We start from the raw sequence: 19757 nt of genomic DNA on the forward strand, positions 1-19757 counted from the left end.
AATTCAACAATTTTACGTTTAACATTTTATAACGTCGTCGCATTGTTAAAATGCGGAGGTATTTCGCTTTAGTCCTTCCACCCGAAATGTGATCTCAAATTATGTAGGCTATGGTGCTATATAGTGGAATATAGTTGCATAACATAAAACAAAAACGTCATTGTATTCGACCAACGGGAACCATTCATTATTGTAAGCAAAGGTGGAAACGCTTATAACTTGGGAAATACAAAGGACACCAAGAAAACAAACAAACAAACATAAAAGAAACACACATCCAGGACCGAGAAAGGGCAAGTCAACTTAGAGTAGAAACATCCTATTAAGGGTATTCAGTCTTTTTAAAGGCGATTTACCCGTATAAGCTGATCATCAACTTGTCCTACAATCCTATACCATTATACTAATAAAGGGGAAACAATCCAATAATCGTGTCAAATATTCAGCATTAGCACTTGTAAATAGTATAAATCGTCACATTAGCCTAGCAGCCGTAGAACAGCCTGGCTGTTACTGGCGTCCCTAAACAAAATCACTTCTCCCTGGTATGTCGCATCCTTATGTGCATTCCCGTCTGGCGTTATCACCGCATTGTTTAACATTGTTTAACGTCACAATCTGCTTAATTACAATGTAATGTGCTTTGTAATATTTACGACATTCCCTAAAGTTATAGCTCAGTGCTTGCCAACTAAGCCTAATGTTAGGCGAAGCAACAGAAACGAAAAGATTATTCATCATTCCCATTATCCTTGCTTTTCAGTTAACTAGCCAACACAAATATGTTTAGCCATATGAAGGAATGTAGATACATTTGGACGTTTAAAACTATGTCTAAAGAAACCGAAAAGGGTTTTCAAAAATTTTCCCTTTCTTTCATTTTCTCTTGCTATCTCCGCTCCATGCAACTCCGTCTGTTCACATATAGTAGCTTACCGAGGGGAAGCGCCTCCCAAATGAAATGGAAACGCAATCTTACAGCAATGCAGTGCAGAAGAAGGGATGTCGCAAGTTGTGGAATTTAATTACATTTCTGTTGGAAGTAGCGTTTTAACAAGCTACATGTTGATTGTGTATAAATTAACTCCTCCAAAATCTACACAGGGCTGGAAGAACAGAGGACCCTAGCTGCCGCAACAACCCCCTAGCTATGTCCCCCACCTCCTCCCGTCTACATACTAGAGAATACTGATTTCATCACGCAGTCCAGCAGGGAAGAAACCCCCCAAAACACAAAATCAGATATTCACAGCTGAAAATTACATTTAAATTCATTTTATGCCAATCGTCTCCAGCCAGATTTACTCGGGGATTCAAAATAGTGCTCATATGTCAGCAGAATTTCTTGCAAACCTCATCACTCACCTAGATCTCTGGAGCTGTTTTCCTCTGCCGTTCGCCTCCCAGATGTCACTGCCTCCCAACGTCGCCGAGGTTTCAGCTCCAGTCGCTCCGGAACTGAACGCTCCAATCACAGTGCTAAGCACAGGAAATAGTTTCCGCCGACTTCTGTGAAGCCGCGCGGTGTTGGGGGGAGGGGAGGGGAGGGGAGGGGGGGATTATAATAATTCTAATCATTGCCATAATGATTGTAATGAGTAACAGGCCGAATTCATAGTTTGAGTTTGAAACTTATGTGTTCTGTAGGTAATCATGCAGTCTACACACATGTGTGGGTGGGGGTGTGTGAGCATGCTTATAATGTTTATTTAGGTTTGTCTTAACATAATAGTATAAACACAGGTGTTGCTTTTGCTTGTAGATTCCATTATCACACTTCGAAACATGAACACATTCAATCAGTTTTTAAATGTATTGCTTTCAATTGCATGGAATGTGCTTAATGCAGATGGCAATTTACTTATTCAAAGGTAGACCAATATATAGAAACGGAACCTGCAACTTTTTTTTTCATTTTTACTGCAACCCTGTTCTCTAGCCACTATATTACACGACTCCAGGGCAGTTCTGTGTACCCAGTAACCCCAAGGTGTGTCTCTGGAGAGAATTCATGACCCAATGGCAGTTCCATTTCCGCTTTGCTTTTATGTTCTGCTTCCTTCCATCGGGGGCTCTTTCTGTTTGACCTGTGATTCAAAATGGCCCCGGTCTCAGTCTGTTGGAAAAATTAGGGAGGAAATTGGATTTCTACACATCTGTCTCGACTGACAGGCTTCAGCAGGTTTTCTTTTTTTTGTTGTTAATGTGTTCTCACAAGAGTACTCCTTCCAGAAATAGTTACATCTCCTAATTGGAAACTGCACGTACAATTGTGGATATACATTTGTATATTGACGTATGTGTCGTCACATACATTGGAATTTCATATCCTTTTACAGAAGTGGTGATTGAGAACCTCTGCTCAAACCCCAACAGCAACAGCAGCTACAAACAATGATATTTATTAACCAATGTGCACACACAGGGGATAGCAACCCCAAGGCAGTCAACAAGAGGTCTGCTCTAGCCTTTGCAATAAATTCCATTTTATAGAGTCTCATGAGGGACCCCTTTACCAGTGCCCTTCCAGAAGCCCAGAATTGTTATGAATTATTCCACCAGCCACATTCCTGGACATGCCCTACTCCCCTGGCCACCTCCCTGGACCTGTGTCCATCTCCTAGCAACCGATGTGACTAAATCACATGTTTGCACTTGTTGTTTGGCTTGATGTGCGAAATGCTTAGTTCCACTGCAGGGTCATATGTAATATTCACATTAACCCCAGCATCATGTAGAGCTCGTTAAAAATGAACACCTTCATATCGTTCGGGCATGTTTTGCAGGTGGAGGGGAAACAATGGCAATGGGTCAGAAGCTGAGTGACACATTTCATACGAGGAGACACTCACGCAGACAGCGCACCCTCTTACGGACACTTGAAGTGTCATGCGCTAATTTAGGACCTGGCCTTGCGAGCAATAAGGCAGTGATTTGAAGGGATAAATGCTGTCCCGTGACCTTCAGTGCCTTTGACCATGGAATTGACACACAGCCGTGTCATGTGAGAAAGACCACGAAAGTGGCACAAATGAGAAACTTTGCACACATCAAAGACTAGCCTATATCGCATTTGCACCACATGCACAAGATTGCAGCAAGTCAGCAGGACAAATAGTATAAGAACCAAACACATGGGCAATATTCAATTAATAAATCAAGTCAATGAAAAACAATGTGATTATTACAAATAGCTGGGAAAATATCCAGATGAAATGTGGGAAGGAGACACATTAGCAACCATGATGGTCTATTTAAGTGGCAAAAGGATCAACTATTCCGCAAATAACTGCAAAACTGACAACAACAGCAACAACAACAATTATAATAATTATAATAATAATGCAGACAGAAATACCATGAAATACAGTAGTTAATGTATTTTTAATGGCTGAATTCATAATGGTGTTTACAGTATTTCAAGTATTAGCAAATATTTTTTTTTTTTTAATCAAATTTGTTCATTTGATCAACAATCTGCTGACTGTTGAAAAATATTCTCACATTTTGAAATGCAATTTTTTATATATATGATGTCATAAGACCAATCAATATTATGATGTCACAGTGTTGCTCAGACAACAGGAGCAAAGGTTCCGTAGTACATATAAAACTCCCAACCATTGTCTGACCAACCATTGCCACTTATTATTAGACTGTATCGCATATTATTTAACTGCAGAACAGAAATATATCTTTTGTAGTGCCATTATGAATAGCAATCCTGCACCAGAAACGGTTAAAGGATCTCAGAGGCCAAAGAGGCAGGAGGAGGGAGAAGAGAGGGAGCAGAGGGGAATGAAGAGAAAACCTAGTAGCGGTTGCTGGAACAGGAGAGGCAGGGGAAAGAAAAGAAGGAACAAGGAGGAGAAGGAGAAAGAAAGAGAGAAAGAGCCTTCCAGCACAGTTGTAGAGGGTCAGAGTGGGAGGAGGAGGAAGAAGCACTCCTTCTCCCATAAAAACCAGCCCTCCCCTGGGTCCTTTTCCTGTTCTCAGAACGCGGAGGGTCCAAGCGCAAGGACAGACAGTAGAAGGTGCTGTCCAGTGCCCTATAATGACCCAACCTGCCAGCGAAGAGGTCAGAGAACATCCAGGATCTTAATCTGTCATTTTATCTCATTTAGCCTCTTTTTTCCTTTTGTTATTTGGTTTGGAAAGAAACTAATTTATTATTATTATTATTATTATTATTAACAACAACAACAACACCAATACTACTACTACTACTAATAATAATAATAATAATAAACTAATAACTGTTTGAGTTTCAACAAAAGAGAAGCCTTTCCCCCCATCCTTTGACTTGTAACCAATATAAAGAACTATGAACTGTAGGGCTGCAAAACCATTGATTAACAACAATTCACAATTAATATAGTTACCTGTTGGGCCAAGGACGATGTTTTGGTCCCAGTTTACTATTCAGGTGACTTAAATATTAGGATCAAGCCGCTCATTTAATTATACAGAATATCTTTCCCATCAATTTCAACAGTGTTTGAGGAAAAGCACGAAGAGGGATGTACTATTGGAACAGGGAGCTATGGCAGGGTGTACTCGGGCCTCAGAAAGGAAGACATGTTGCCAGTATGAACCACTCACCAAAACCGAAAACAATGTTAGAATACTAATATACAGCACACTTCACATTTCACAGTACTGTTTTAAATTTCACCTACATCACGTGTATCCAAAAATAAAATAAAATAAAGTACGGACAGAATTGGACAGAATGAGTACATACAGTAATGTGAGTGTTCGCTTTGCATTTGCTCTCCAGGTGGCAGTAAAACATATCCCACTGCACAAGGTGACCTGGGCTACTACAGTGAGTAGTTTCTTTTGCAGAGTTCGTGATGAAACTCGGTGGGGCTTTATCATAAAGTATGACACTTCAAACGTGCTATGTCTTAAAGGAATAGTTCAAATTTGGGGAAATTTGCTTTTTTGCTATCATACAAAAACATTAGACACTATCTACGAGTTGCATGTTAACTGTTCTACCTCTATGAACGGTTGCCGATGGAAGCAACGTTAGATTTGCCATTTAATGACGGAAATAACCCTTCTAACATCTCCAAAAGCCAAGTTGTTTGCACTGGCATCTTGTATGTTTATAAGTAAAAACAACAATGACGCACAGTGTCATTGATGCGTAGAACCACTCATACGTAGCACTCCCCGAATTTCAGCTACTTGAGTACTAATAGCTCCCCCTTGTGGAGAAGCTTCAGCCTGCTGAACGTGAGTGAGTGAGTTACAAGTCAGGTCCATGAGGTGCTTCAGGTCTAAAAACAGAAAAACAAGACCTTAGTTGTTCTAGAGGCAGGTAAATTCAGAACCATAATTGACAAATAACCCTGTATATATCCACTGGGCATAGTGATTAGTAGCTGTGCAGCGCCACTTGAAGCATGAGTTTGGAGTTGCAGTCAGTGACATGTATACCTGGCAACCCCAAACTCACGCTTGTAGACTTAACTTAGCAGAGCTAGCGCTGCTTCCATCTGCAGCCATTCATAGAGCTACGACAGTTAGCATGCAGCCTGTAGATGATGTCTAATATTTTTGTGCAGGACACACAGAGGTGAAACTGGTATCAATCTTATGATCTAGCTATGGGTTAGATAGCTAAAAAACGAATTTCCCAAAAAGTTGGACTATCCCTTGAACAAATAATAGCATATACATACTGTATATATAATTGAAACAAATGTTCCATCATATAAATATTGGATTCACAGGCTGAGCCAGTGTAAATATTCTGACTGTAGCTGTGTTTGACAATACCTGTGTGCTGTAGTCCTGTCACCATGTTTGATACTTTGATAAAGTGTGTTTGAGTCCTGTCACCTGTGTTTTGTAGTCTTGACAGTAGCTATGCTTGACATCACAAACAGAACCTGTGCTGGATACACCAGACAGGCCATGTGTCTCATACATCAGCTGTGCTTGATATTCATGGCCGTTCCCCCGATTGTTTCCTCTGACAATAACTGCATGTAAATTGTGATTGACGCCCCTGATAGTGCCATACCTGTGATTGACATGTGTGAACTGACAGTGTATCCAATTTTTGACCCGGACAGTGTCTGTGATTGATTCCTCTGTCTGGACCGTGTCTGCTGCCCCCTCATAGAACCAAGACGGGCAAATGCAAGAGATCCCCCTGGAGGTTTTCCTGCTGCTGATCATGAGCAGGGGCAGCCCCTCCCCCAAGGGCGTGATTCGCCTCCTGGACTGGTACAAGCTGCAGGAGGAGGTGCTCCTCGTTCTGGAGCGGCCCCTTCCTTCCTTGGACCTCTTCGATTTTGTCTTGCAGAGAGGCGGGTTTCTGCAGGAGGGCGAGGCGAAGGTGACCGAACGGCGTCGCGTTCCAGCAACGTGGGGACTTGCCAGATCACAATGTGTACATTTGCTCTCAGAATGAGTGAGATAATGAGAACATACATGCCCACATCAGGTCAATATGAGGAAGCCGTACTGTCTTAGAGGAGTTGGCCAATTAAGAATAATATGCAGCATATTACTGCATATTATCAGAGCAGTGCACTCTGCAACCTTTGTGTTCATGTAGTCTAACCTGCTATACTTAGTCCCTGGTCCGACAATCTGAAGCCCAAGACATGGCAGTCCTAGGTGTCTGTTTTTTGGGGGGAGATAAGCCATTTGAAGCGCAAACACACACACACACACACATACACACATATGCATACACACACAACATACGCACACGCACACACACGCACACACACTTTTTTCCTTCTCTAATGAAAGGGACCAGTTTTTTGGACAGAGAAAAAGCAAAACACACAGTTCAGTGTGGCTTCATTACGTACAAAACCACAAACATCTGTGAGACACGGTCATATAAAAATGTGAGAGGGCTAGGAAACCAACATCCCCCCAACCCCCCTCCCTCCCTCCCTTCCCTCCTTCCCGACTCTGACACGAAGATTTCATACGCATTGTTCAGACCGGACCTCCCGCTGAGGCACCATACAATCGCGTCCCCCCCGGTTCCCCTCCGCTCTCTGCAGGTGATACTGAGGCAGCTGGTGGAGGCCGTGCTGGAGATCCACGGGAGGGGGGTGGTGCACCGCGACATCAAGCTGGACAACGTGCTGGTGCAGACGGACGCCAGCGGGCCGCTCGTGCACGTGCTGGACTTCGGCTGCGGCGCCATGCTGAACGAGAGTCCCCACAAGTTCCACGGTGGGGGATCCGCTGACAGTGTCAGGGCCTCATTAAAAATTCTGGATGAAATTACATAACACAAAGACGGGAAAAAAATTAAGCTTGGGGAATGGGCACCAGCTGAGATTGAAAGCATAGAAACCCTACAGTGAAAAAAATTAATCTAAATGAGTTTTATTTAAAAGGGGTTTATTGTATGGGGGAGTTAGCATTTCCACTGGAATAAGGCAAGCAACAAAAGAGTTCAGAATTCAGTAAGTCACAGCACATATGTTTTAATTACTGGATATCCTGTGTTGACACTGCTGATTGGCTTCTGATTTTGCATGGGTGGGGATTTCTATTCCCCTGAAATGACGAAACTCCACAGCACACAGAGTGGCCGTTTAATAGAATGGCCAAGAGCGCCCCCTGGCTACAGCTGCCACTGTTCTCCGTCCTGCACAGCTGGCACCTGCCTGCACATGCCCCCGGAGTGCTACCTGCGCTCCGAATTCCACGCGGTGCCCTCCACCGTCTGGCAGCTGGGGATCGTGCTGTACCAGATGCTGACCCGGATCCTTCCCTTCAGCACCCCCAAAGAAATCATCTACCAGGAGCTCTACCTGTGGCAGGAGCTCACCAACGGTAAGCCAGAAGGGTTGTTTCTTCGCCTTCACAATTTAAATGTTTCTTTGCCTTCTCTTCTAAAAAAAGCAAATGAAAACAAAAACAGAACCTTGAAAGAGGTCCTCTAAATATATTTTGTGGGGAAAAAATGTTTGGTGCTTGAAATTTAGTTTTCCCTTGAGAGGGGAAAACAGATAGTTGGATATGTCAAAGAGACAGCTATTACATAGCCGATGCTCAACCAAATATTTTCAGTGGGTTATATTCACTCACAGAACCGCTAACCGTATTCTGCTTGTTTTTGTGGATCTCCCTCAGAGTGCAAAGACCTCCTGCAACGCTGCCTGGACAAGCGGCTTCGGGGCCGGCCGACCCTGGAGGAGATCCTACAGCACGCTTGGTTTCAGTAAGACCGCGGGGGGACGAGGCAACGGGCAACGTGTCCATCGCCACTGTTACCGCAGAAACCCGAGCGTGGGTATGGCTCGTTTCCCCCCGGGTGTTTACGTTGGGTACAGCCTTCAGCGCGGGGGTAGACTTGTCACCGATACCGCAAGGGTTTAGTGCGCACATGCACTGCAAATGACCCGCGCAGCCATGACAACGTAAATAGCAGAAAGGACGGACGTCACAGACAGCGGGGAGACTGCAATATTTCAGGTGGCAGCTAATATTACAGCAGAAACGAGCAAACTTCTTTTTACCGTTCTGTGTCACACCCCTAAGAAAGGAACCTGGGATTAAAGTGGAGGAAATTTATATACTGTCGATGAATGGTTTTGGATATTTGGATATTATGTTGATAATGGTTTTTATGATATACACTTATTACGCCAAAAAGAGCAATTGTTGTAAAATATTGCATGAATCATCAAACTCTGTTCATGAATGCAGTGTTTCCATAACTTATGGTAGTACTGTATACCCAGAACATTATTTGGATATTTAAAGCAATACAGCGATACAATTAATGCAGAAAATACTAAGTACACACTATCTTTATCTCAGTTCCAAACATTATAAACATATAGTTTATACATATATACATAAGTTCCAAGTTTGTACATAAGACATCTGTACATATGTACAGACAAACAGTATCAATACGGACATAACTGGCCTGAGCCTGGCTAAATGAGTGATCACAATAAGCTCAATACTGAATTATATGCTCTCAAATTCCATCCTTAGCATTTGCTAGCTAAATGCAAAATAAGCTTTTAATAAATTTAATTTGGTTTAATTTGGAGATTAAAACAAGATATGACATGATCATTTTAACATCCCACCTTCATTCTATCTCTGTTAATACGTGTCCTTCCGTTGCGATGAACAGTTAGTACCCACAGACCAGTCCAGAGACAGATCCCCATAACCAGTATTAAAGGGGAATAAATGTCATTGCAGCTCCATTCAAAGAATTAAAAAATTATTATTAAATAATAATATTGATTCAATGATTTTTGTCTTTTACTTACACATATTTTTGTTACGCAAACTGGTTGTGAACCATGAGGTGGTTTCTGCCCACAGTACAACCTGTGACATACCTGTAGTTCCTATCGCATGGAAAAATGCAAGACAAGACCAGCTTTCAGTCAAAGACCTCTAATTAATTAGATTCTGTATTACTCACAAACTGATAATGTCCCCTGTGCTTGAGCTAACAGGCCTTCTGTCATGGGAGAATGAAAAAATGCTGCGTTTGTTTAACAGAAGTAATCGGTTGAGCAAGAAATGACTCCCTTAAACAAGCAGATTAAGACTTTGTGAAAGGGGATATTGAGTGTTGTTCACAATACCTGCTTTGTATTATTGATTACATAATGCGTTCAGAGAAAGACTGTGGGAGACTGTGAGATGGTAACTTGGCTGCACGCACTGTAAATACTGTGGCTCCCCCTTCTGGCAAATATTCAAAACATTTCTGATTTGTAAAAGGCACCATACACAGCAATATAAGATTGATGACCTTCAATCTTTGATCTTCATTGAGATCAGTTTTATTTCTTTCCTAATTTCCTCCATCTTCATCCCTTTCAAAAGTTCATCCCAGTGTTATTTAATATGTCTGTTATTATTATTGTTCTTGTTGTTTTGTTGTTATTGTTCTGTTTATTATTATTACTACTACTACTGTTATTATTTTATAATGTATTTAAATTTCAAGTTAAACAGTTTTACAGCAATAGAGCAGCTGTGAAATTCCTCTAGTCAGTTTCAGAATTGCCGAGTTGATTGTTGCCAAAGGCCTAGCTGCTGTTTGTGTCAATAATCGTAGTACAGAATCGTTTAATAAATCTAGCCAGGCAGCCGCTGCAGCATGTTAACTGTTAATGGGTATTAGTGTGTTACTTCTGTGTTCATGTGCAGCTAGCCAATCATTTGGCACCCTAAGTTGCGCCAGTATTTGCATAACAGCTGCAGGCTAGGTATAAAAAGGGCGCACAGCTGGCGCTTGCATCCAGTTCCTTCCGTGTCATGCTTGTTGGGTTTTCCAGTGCTTTACTGGTTATTAATTATGACTCAACTGCAAGATCCGGGTGGTCTGTTCCTCACTGAAATTGCTACATTTGTGTCAGTGGGTCTTCAAATCGAAGAAGACCTTACACGCCTACTCAAGAGATGGCCAGAGGCGATGAGTAAGCAGAAGAAGACAGTGCAGATAGCAACCCCATGGCGGGAAAGGGCTAATTGTGGGGTAGGATCAATGGGTTTGCAGCCCAGGGCGACACTGAGTGAAATTTCCATGAGCACACATTTCCATTTCCGCCTGCTGCAGCCTAGCGCCCTGCAGGAGATTACGAATACATTATCTCGCGCGGCGCTAGCAGAGCCTGCGGCGGCCTGTCTGCTGGGGACCGTGGGAACCCTCCGCTAAGCCTACCACGCCTTGCTAGCAAGTCAGTGACGCGGGGTCCGACTGGGACCTACACTTGCTTCGGCGGAGCCCCGTCCCACAAGCCACGGATAGGGGGAACTTTCCACCGGGTCCCACTCGCCATGCTAACAAGCTCGGCCCGCGGGAGTGAACCCCTGACTATGGCCTAGCTAGCGTGGGGAACTCTCCGCTAGCCCCAACTCAGCACAAAAATGTTGCAGTCTGACAGAAAAGGGAGCTGGCAAGCTTAACTGGAACAGTTTAACTTCATCTGGGAAGTGGAGGGTTGGAGCCGGTAGGAGAGGGGCATCAACCTGTTGGCTTCCCTGGAAGGAGAAGCGCTACAGGCACTCCTAGACATCAGTGACAATGAGCCCAGAGCATTCAACCATCTCATTGCCATGATGACCAAGCAGTTCAGCAAGGCACCCTACAGTATCGCTCTCAAAGAACAGTTTCTAAAGAAAAGTGACCTGGGGAGAAGCTGGGCCTCCATGCAGCGGCTAATTCAATGAGCCAACCCGCAGTTCAGTGGCTCCGCTGGAGACAGTCTGGCCATTGACACCTTCCTGAGGCGGGTCTGTCTGGCACACTTCAGGCAATAGGTCCCTATTGCCCGCCCAAACAACCTGAATGCAGCACTGACACAGACTGAGGACTTGGGAGGCGATCCTCAACAACCAAAGCACCGACTGCAAACTCCAGGCAGTTCTTGAGGCAGTAGGCTAGGAAGACGGGGGCGGACAGGTAGAGATGTCAGTTCTGGCCAGGGCGGTAGTGGCTCTGAGGTGGGACTTCTGGTGCCGGTGGTGTGGGACAGAAGGACATCTGATGAGACTGTAAACAGAGGCCCCAGGATGACAGTGAAAAGCCACAGCAACTGGGAAACAGAGAGCAGCAATGCCCTGAGAAGCAAAGGGCGGGCCGCGTGGGCTGCAGCGACAATAGCATTTGTTGTGAAGTGGTCAGGGACACCAGTAACCGCTCTAATTGACACAGGCTCTACTGCTAGTTTGATTCAAATGGGACCGTTAGCATGTAGCACGCCATGTGCAAAGGACATTAAACTGGGGACAGCAACCGGGCAGACAGCCAACATGTTCGATCGCTGTAAGCCACCCTTGCACTTAGGCCCAACCATTATTGAGCAAGAGTTGTATTCTTGTATTCTATTCTAGTTCTATGTAGACTGGAGGAGGCTAAATGGAATAACTAAAGAAGATTCTTACCCGCTCCCCCATATTGACAATGCAGTTTAGCATAGGAGGCTCTACTTGGTTTTGCTTCCGTTTGCTTGACCTACGCAGCGAGTATGCCCAGGTCCCCCTCACTGCCACTCCACACCCCAAGAATGGCCTTTATTGTGGGGAGGGGCCTGTGGAAATTCCACTGCATGCTGTTTGGTCTTACTAACAGCCCAGCCATGTGCAAACTGCTAACGGAGCGGGTTCTATAAGGTATTCCAGCTAGAGCATGTGTAGACTACTCAGATGACATACTAGTGCATGCCCCTAGCTTTCACTCAACTACAGACTGGCTAAAGTAGAGGCAGTAAGGAAATGACCAAGTTACCTGGGTCACAAATAGAGGTCCGCAGGCTCCTGGGCTTGCTTCATATTACAGGCGCTTCATTAAAAACTGCATTCTTATACAGTTCAGTGTTCTAGAGCTTTACTGGTTAATAAATGAGCGCAGCTCTGCGGGTCTGTCCCTCACTGAAATTGCTACAAAATATTTAGTTATAGTATGGGTTGCGCTGTTAAAAAGGCAGTCAAACAATAGCGGGCGATTGCAAAGAAGACACAGTGGCTGCCTTCCGTGTATTTCGTTCATGGCTGGAAAATTAAAAGGTTGTAGAATTTATTTTCACTTATGAGTCTAATTTTCAATACCGCCGTTACTGAAAGTTTTCGTCCCTACCGCCGAATCCGTCATTGACAGCACGTCTGTCTTGCATCTGTGGACTACAGCCAACTGTTAATATTCTAACAATGTTTATATTATCCTTGCTCGGTACGAGGTACATTTTACGACTGCAGATGTGAATTGTGTCGTGTGCATAACTGTAAATAGTCGTCTTATTATAATTGCCTTTCCTATTCTAAATCCCACCCGGCTGTGCTGGAAAAATTGCCGCTGGTCGGAGTGCTTGAGAAAGGGTTTTGCCTGACAGTTTAGCAGGCTTACGTGATGACTTTGTCCACACGTCATGACAGATTTCAGATTGAGAAAAGCGAAAGCGCAATGGAGTGGAAACCTCTGGAAATTAACCCTGAGGTGAGCTTTTGTTGCTCATGTTTATGTGCAGCATAATATACAGTATGTCTCTGAGACGATTAAGCGTGTGAAATCCTGTCCTTTTCCAGATGCTGAACAAAGTAAGTGCTTCCTTCTCCAGTAACAGCTGTCACCCTTGACCAGGAAATGGTCCTGATTCATACATGAAGTAGGGTTGCAGGGTAGGCTACATAAAGCAATTAGTATTCCCCGTGGTAAACTTTCAAAAGAACTTACAGGCTTATTTTAAAAAATGACTTTCTTTAAAATAAAGAAATTTAAACGGACCTTTGTAAAATAATAAAATCCAACGTTAAATCTCGCTTGCTGCTAATGGTTTTACAAAAAAATGTATGCTATAATTTTTGATTTCCTTGGTATGCAAGCCTATTTCGGGTCACCAAAAAAGTTTACAGGAGAACTTTGTAGACCTCCTCCTGTGTTCATTTTTAAATTAACGTTTTCCAATGCCTGCAGCTGAAGTTCTCTGGGAAATAGGTAGATAGGTAGGCTATAACGGGATACCACAGGCACATTGCGAGCTGTGGTCTTGATGTGTTATGTGCTTTAGTCGTGTAGTAGTAGAAAAAGCAGAGGAGGGCACACCTTTCGAACGAGTCACGAGCGATATCTGAAGCATAAGCTACAATTTAACAGCCTTTAAAATGACGGTTCACTCTTCGTAAATTACATACCTCACGGCGGTCTATCGTTTCGTCGGTTCCCCAATCGAACCTGAATGCTTAGTCATAAGTACCCCGCTTTCCCATGTTTCTCTTCTGACAGCAACAAAGCCGTTATTTGCGCATACAAACTGAAACCTTTAGTTTGCAAAATGTTTTCATGTACCTATCATACATTATGCCATATTGAAAATACTTTCTGAGTAGCATGTCTTTTTGGACAGTTATGAAATCACACTTTTCTCTTCATGTTTGCTTTTTTATTTATGTAGTTTATAGGTTTTTCAGTATGACAGCCTCTTGTTTACTTAAATGAAATTAAATACATTGTGTTGTTACTTTTACTACTTGCATTTTAATGATATGACTTATTTTAACACCATCCACTCCACACCGCTTCCAGCTGCTCTTTAAGTTGGGTGTAGGTAATGGTTGGCAGTTTGTTGACATCATGGGGCTGGAAGAGGAAGCATTGTCCTGGGTGCCTTCACCCTCCTTTGCAGTCATGTTGCTTTTTCCTCTCACGCAACAGGTAAGCCTTATTGCCATGTACCTGAAAGTAAACATGTTTTGGCATGTAGAGGATGTAGGCATGTAGGACCTGTAAGTAACGTCATCTCTACCTATCCAGCTAGCTACGTTAGGTGGGGTACTCAAGGTGAGTGGGCGGGGTTGAAGATGGTGGAGGAGACTTTGATCGTAAACACAGGGCCACAGCAAGGGGAAAAAATCCTTTTAAAATACCTTTAAATGGTTGTATTTGTTGCTTGTGTAGGTAAGTGTAGTGGGCAGGTGCATGATAATGGTTTGTGTGAGCACGTGCAGTAGCTTTCTGTGTGTGGCTAAATGTTGCAGGTCACTCTGCATGGTTTGTTTGTGCTCATACTGTGGTCCCGTATTCGAGTGTGTGCCATAAGTGTGCGTAAACCCTTTGGGGGTCCTTTTGTGTCAGCACGAGGCTTACAGAGAGAAGCAGACGGAGGTGATGGGTGACAGCCACAAGAGGGAGTCTGAGGTTTACTTCATCAAGCAGACCGTGGGGAACTCCTGTGGGACGATTGGCCTGCTGCATGCTGTGGCCAACAACAAACACAGGCTGGAGTTTGGTGAGCTGGCCAGGCAGGGCTGGGACACCCACTGCACTTTTCACTTAAAAAAAAAAACATGGTCTGTGATTGGGTGGAGTAGAAGTCAGCCTGTGCGTTAATATGGTGGTGGAAACATCTAGTCAGAACTAGCCAGGAGATTTATGTCAACCTGTAATACTGAACCATTGACTGTAATCTCTCCATTGAAGAGGCTGGCGCTGTAATTAAGAGGTTCCTGGATGACACAGCCAGCATGTCTGCAGATGACCGAGCCAAGAGGTTGGAGACAAACCAGGTACAGTTTGCGCACTACTGAAGCTGGCTGGTGTTTTGACTTTTTTGCAGCGTGTAGCGCGTAGAGGAGAATGCCAAGCCAGTCCCAAAGAATGAATGACTTAAAAGCCCAGATCAATTTAATGACAAGGGGATCAATGAGGTAACTCAGAATGCCTGACGTTTCTTATATTAACGGCCTCTTTAATTCTTGATAAATGCTCCATAAACATTCTGGTCATGTTGTTTTTATTGATGTGTAAATTTAAACTAATTTACAAAGAAGAGCTGACCATCTCATAATAATGAGCACATCCGCATGCCTTAGGCATCTCAGATTTAATCAACCTGGCCTCCTCACACGACCCTTGCAAAATGAAATGGGGTGGATTCATGGCTGTCATTTAATTCCAGTGTTTTGGATGCATCACCCACACTTTGATTTCCTTTTTTTGACTTGCATGCATAAATTAGGTTTTCGAATTTAGCTCTGGCTATAAACACATACAGTGAGCTTCATAATGTTTGGGACAAAGATGTATTTTTTATTTCATTTTTAGCTCTGTACTCAACAATTTTAGATTTGTAATCAAACAATTCACATGTGGTTAAAGTTCACATTCTCAGCTTATTTAAGGATACTATTATACACTTTGGTTTCATCATGTAGAAATTACAGCCATTTTTTACATAGCCCCCCAGTTTCAGGGCACCATAATGTTTGGGACGTATTCATTTGATGTTTTCTCTTCAGCATATGAAACACATGTTCAAGTTGATTCAGATCAGGTGAATGACTTGGCCAGTCAAGACGTTTCCTGTTTTTGGCTTTGGAAAAACTCCTCTGTTGCTCTAGCAGTATGTTTGGGATCATTGTCTTGCTGTACAATGAAGCACCGTCCAATGAGTTTGGAGGCATTTGCTTGAACTTGAGCAGATAGGATGCTTCTGTACACTTCAGAATTAATTCTGTTGCTGCTATCAGTACTTACATCATCAGCGAAGACAAGCGAGGCAGTACCTGTGGCAGCCATACATGCTCAAACCGTAACACCCCCACTATCATGTTTCACAGCTTTGGAACTTGGGAAGTTCCTTTTGGCCACTTTCCTTTTGCCATCACTGCTTGGTCTCATCTGTCCACAAGACCTTTTTCCAGAACTCTGCAGACTCTTTTGTGTGCTTCTTAGTAAACTGTAACCTGGCCATCCTGTTTTTGCGGCAGACTAGTGGTTTGCATCTTGCAGTGTAGCATCTGTATTTCTGAAGTTTTTAAGTCTTCCTTGGCTTACCAGGCTCTTTGTGATTTGTGAGCTCACCAGTGCTTTCTTTCTTCTTAATAATGTTCCAAACAGTTGATTTTTGTTAGCCTAAGGTGGCCTGTGTCTCTGACTGGTTTTTTTTTCTTATTATTATTTCTCAGCCTCTTAATGGCTTCCTTGACTTTCATTGGCATAACTCTGGTCTCCATGTTGACAAATGTCAATAACAGACTCAAAAGGCAACCAAAAGCCTAGAATAAAATCTAGGTACTGAAAGCTGTCTTATACCTGCATTAAGGAAGCGATTTGATTTACCTGACTAATCAGAAACACCTGTGACTCCATTTGTCCCAAGCATTATGCTGCCCTGAAATGGGGGATTATCTATAAAAAGTGCTGTAATTTCTGCATTGTAATACCAAAATGTATAAAGATGCCTTTACATAACAGCTGAGAATGTGCACTTCAACCACATGTGAATTGTTTGATTACAAATCTAAAATGTTTGAGTACAGAGCCAAATAAAGAAGGAAAGAAAAGTAATTGTACCAAATGTTATGGAGCTCACTGTATAAGATACATCTGGTACTGCTTTGCAATTACCAGTGTTTAACTGTTATTTCCCCCTGCAAATAAACAAAAAGAAAAAATCCAAAACCGAAAATGTGTTTGTTTTTGGACACTATACGCTTATGTTGTAGGGTTGAGGGCTGTTTTCAAATTTGAACAGTGGGCAGTAACCTACAGCTTCTCGGCACATTCAATAATATTTTTTCACATCTGATAAGCGTATTAAAATAACAGTCACTTGGCAGTGCAAAGGTAGGTTGGCCTGTTTTGTTTTGTACTTGTGTCATGTAGGTTAAAATGGTATCCACAAGATGGTGCCAGAAATCTACAAAAATAACACAATCTTCGTCCACTATTCAAAGAATGGCAAAGAGTTGCAGTGCTGAAAATGTCTGGTTTACCTTGGCCTCAATTCAGTCAACATTCGTCTAAACTTAGACATAACATTAAATGCAATTTTTCATTTTGTTCTTTGCAAACACGGTTTGATGAATCAACTTTGGCAATGACTAAACTTGCCGAACTGTTTCTGTGAAGACTGAAATGAACACTCGCATTGCATTCAGTCATAAATCATAGATAAGGGCAAATGTTGATTGAATTCAGGCCCTTGAGTGAATGCTTTATTGAGGATAATACAGAAGACCTGATGACATATTTCCTCTCCGCAGGAAATCCAAGCAGCCCATGAGGAAGTGGCTGCAGAGGGACAGTGTCAGGTTCAGATCCTTTCCACACCTTTCCTTCTGCTGTGTTTTAAATACCTTTATATAACATCTTTTTATTTTGATTATTGCTATTGCCATTGGATAGTTAGCCTCACCAGCAGGTTTTATGAATAACTTTTTTACGGAATATTTCCAGGCAGTCCGCTGATTGCTTCAGGTGTATGGTGGCTACAGTGCTCTTGCTGTTTCCACACAATGTCTGATTTCTTCAAGTTTGATCATTGCTGTGACCCAGCTCCACTTTTTTGTCACAGAAATGAAGTCTATTCAGTCATGGTGGCATTTTTTATGGGCTAAGATCAGGTATTGGCTATCAATCTAGTAGCTATGGCTGATGATTTCTATTCAAACTACTTTGTATGTTTTGAGTTGGTGAGAATATTTGTGTGGCTAATGTTGTATTAGAGGTCCTCATGAGCAATGAGGGTTAAACTTTTAAGTGTTACTGTCGCTCCAGTTTCCTAATCTATCTCCTTTTAGGTAGACCCAGACAAAGTGAACTTCCACTTTATCACCTTCATCAGTGTGGGTGGACAGCTTTACGAACTGGGTGAGACATCGACAAGTGCCCAAAAAACCATGTAGAACTGTATAGCTGTGAGCATTCAAATGAGAGAGTCCCTCATGCATATGACCAAACCTTAATGTAAAATAGTTTCACTACTGTTAGTGAAAGACTGGTTTACACCAATGGAATCCGTAGCTTTTTGTTAATTGCAACACAGATAATAATTCCTTGTTCATGAGTCCATAATCCATCTTTTATTATTTTCCATATCTGTCATGAATCCACTTTCATTATTTCAACCTGTGAAATCTCTTGTTACTCCCCTTCATTTTTTAGATGGCAGATTGAATTACCCTGTGAATCATGGCCCTACAACAGAGGATAACTTCATAAAGGTGCAGTAACTTTGTATTAAGCAATGTAAAATGCATATTGCATAAGTAGATTCTTTCAACAAAGTGGTAGATGCATTGGGTCACTTGCCTTTGATGTCACAATGCACAATAAAAACCTTGATAAGATCGAATTAGCTTTAACAGCCATCTTCATGAAAATCATCCTCCATATTTAGCAGGCATGACACCCCAGAATAATGGTTGGTGACCCCAGTTAAACCAACTAAACCTTTAGTAGAAAACCTGTAGCTGGATTACAGTGTTTGGTGGTATTAAGTGGATCCTGGTGGGAGGTGTGAGTTGTCTCACTTTTCCCAGGATGCAGCAGGGATCTGCCGTCAGTTTATGGAGCGGGAAAAGGACGAAGTTCGCTTCTCGGCAGTGGCTCTGTGCAGAACCTGACCAGACCCTGGAGGAGGACACTGGAGGACTGACCCTTCATTTAAACGACTAAAGCACTCCTCATCCCTGCTTGACCTGGATCTTGTCTCCCTTTGTATTCCTACCTGTCACTTTAAAGTTGTGTGTCAATAAATTTCAGTAATTATCTGGCACAGTTAAAAATGAAAATAAAAATCCTGTATTATCACTTTATCTGTCTCTTCTCAAAAGCTGCAGGACAACACTTCCTTATAGGGATGCCTTTAAAAACACGCCTAATCTGTTTGGAAATTGCTGAGCTGTGTTATGGGGCTTTGCTGCCATCTGTTGTTGCAGAGTTTGGTGATATATTAGCCTGCTCAAGTCCTTAAAATGTTTTTAAAATGTTTCTGACTTAAGATCATTCTTTTAGTAGCCCAGCCATTAATACGATCTGACATTTTAGCTACATGTTTTGTGGAGCTTGTGAACCGCAAATGGCTATTGGTTTACTGTGGTAGAACAATGGTAAATGTTCTACAGGCTAGTCTATAAGCTAACCTCCACTGATGTATAGAAAACTCACCAGCCCCCAACCTTCCCCCCCCCCCCGCCCCCAGAAGTGAAAATGCCCACCCCTGTTGTAGACATTTAAGAATTTTTTCAGTTGTGCTGTGGAGTTGTACAGAATAAACACTGTGCCCATTGGCTTATAATAATTAAAATTCTAAAATATTATCATTTTGTTTCTTGAATGAGGCACACAACAACAAATTCAGTCTAAGCGATGCAATGGCAAAATTCATTTGGAACCTAGTGTTGTGGTTCGATGCCACCAAAAAATAAATAAAATTAATTTATAGTTTTTTTTTTGTTCATGTACACCAGCTGTGGGTTTGCCATTGGAAGAAGGATGCCTAACATCA

General features: G+C 42.5%; 3 protein-coding genes across 17 annotated transcripts in view; 2 read left to right on the forward strand and 1 right to left on the reverse strand.

Moving 5' to 3' along the window:
• Positions 1 to 1506, reverse strand: part of apbb2b (amyloid beta (A4) precursor protein-binding, family B, member 2b) — a 107190-nt gene extending 105684 nt beyond the window's left edge. For 4 of the 7 annotated variants that reach the window (XM_064344393.1, XM_064344395.1, XM_064344394.1 and 1 more), the window contains exon 1: positions 1366 to 1506. The gene's annotated coding sequence lies outside the window, so the exon portion shown is untranslated. Of the gene's footprint in view, positions 1 to 936; positions 1129 to 1365 lie in introns of those variants that run through there. The other 3 variants (XM_064344391.1, XM_064344390.1, XM_064344388.1) reach the window with 3 other exon arrangements.
• Positions 1507 to 6634: 5128 nt separating this feature from the next.
• On the forward strand, positions 6635 to 12281 carry LOC135259730 (serine/threonine-protein kinase pim-2-like). The gene is made up of 3 exons (XM_064344406.1): positions 6635 to 7215; positions 7645 to 7824; positions 8125 to 12281. The coding sequence occupies exons 1-3, from the start codon at positions 6771 to 6773 to the stop codon at positions 8214 to 8216; spliced, it is 717 nt and encodes a 238-aa protein (XP_064200476.1). The 5' UTR covers positions 6635 to 6770; the 3' UTR covers positions 8217 to 12281.
• Positions 12282 to 12447: 166 nt separating this feature from the next.
• Positions 12448 to 19240, forward strand: LOC135259728 (ubiquitin carboxyl-terminal hydrolase isozyme L1-like). Of its 9 annotated transcripts, XM_064344398.1 has the most exons (10): positions 12448 to 12537; positions 12904 to 12964; positions 13054 to 13065; positions 14051 to 14179; positions 14600 to 14753; positions 14945 to 15030; positions 17512 to 17559; positions 18049 to 18118; positions 18413 to 18471; positions 18790 to 19240. In XM_064344398.1, exons 2-10 carry the CDS (start codon positions 12932 to 12934, stop codon positions 18871 to 18873), a joined length of 675 nt encoding a protein of 224 aa, XP_064200468.1. In that variant the 5' UTR covers positions 12448 to 12537; positions 12904 to 12931; the 3' UTR covers positions 18874 to 19240. The 9 variants fall into 9 exon arrangements, with proteins under 9 accessions (XP_064200468.1, XP_064200469.1, XP_064200472.1 ...); XM_064344399.1 differs by lacking the exon at positions 13054 to 13065; XM_064344396.1 differs by lacking the exon at positions 12448 to 12537 and having other exon boundaries at positions 12572 to 12964.
• The last annotated feature ends 517 nt before the right edge of the window (positions 19241 to 19757 follow it).

The sequence above is a fragment of the Anguilla rostrata genome, chromosome 7, assembly GCF_018555375.3.
Source record: "Anguilla rostrata isolate EN2019 chromosome 7, ASM1855537v3, whole genome shotgun sequence".
In the NCBI taxonomy this organism is placed as follows: Eukaryota; Metazoa; Chordata; class Actinopteri; order Anguilliformes; family Anguillidae; genus Anguilla; species Anguilla rostrata.

Coding starts and splice junctions, on each gene's coding strand:
- LOC135259728 (XM_064344396.1), top strand. CDS start 12,878: ATGACTTTGTCCACACGTCATGACAGATTTCAGATTGAGAAAAGCGAA. Junction 15,031..17,511: donor AGAGGTTGGAGACAAACCAG/GTACAGTTTGCG, acceptor TCCTCTCCGCAG/GAAATCCAAGCAGCCCATGA. Junction 18,119..18,412: donor TGGACAGCTTTACGAACTGG/GTGAGACATCGA, acceptor TTCATTTTTTAG/ATGGCAGATTGAATTACCCT.
- LOC135259730 (XM_064344406.1), top strand. CDS start 6,771: ATGAAAGGGACCAGTTTTTTGGACAGAGAAAAAGCAAAACACACAGTT. Junction 7,216..7,644: donor GAGTCCCCACAAGTTCCACG/GTGGGGGATCCG, acceptor CGTCCTGCACAG/CTGGCACCTGCCTGCACATG. Junction 7,825..8,124: donor GTGGCAGGAGCTCACCAACG/GTAAGCCAGAAG, acceptor GATCTCCCTCAG/AGTGCAAAGACCTCCTGCAA.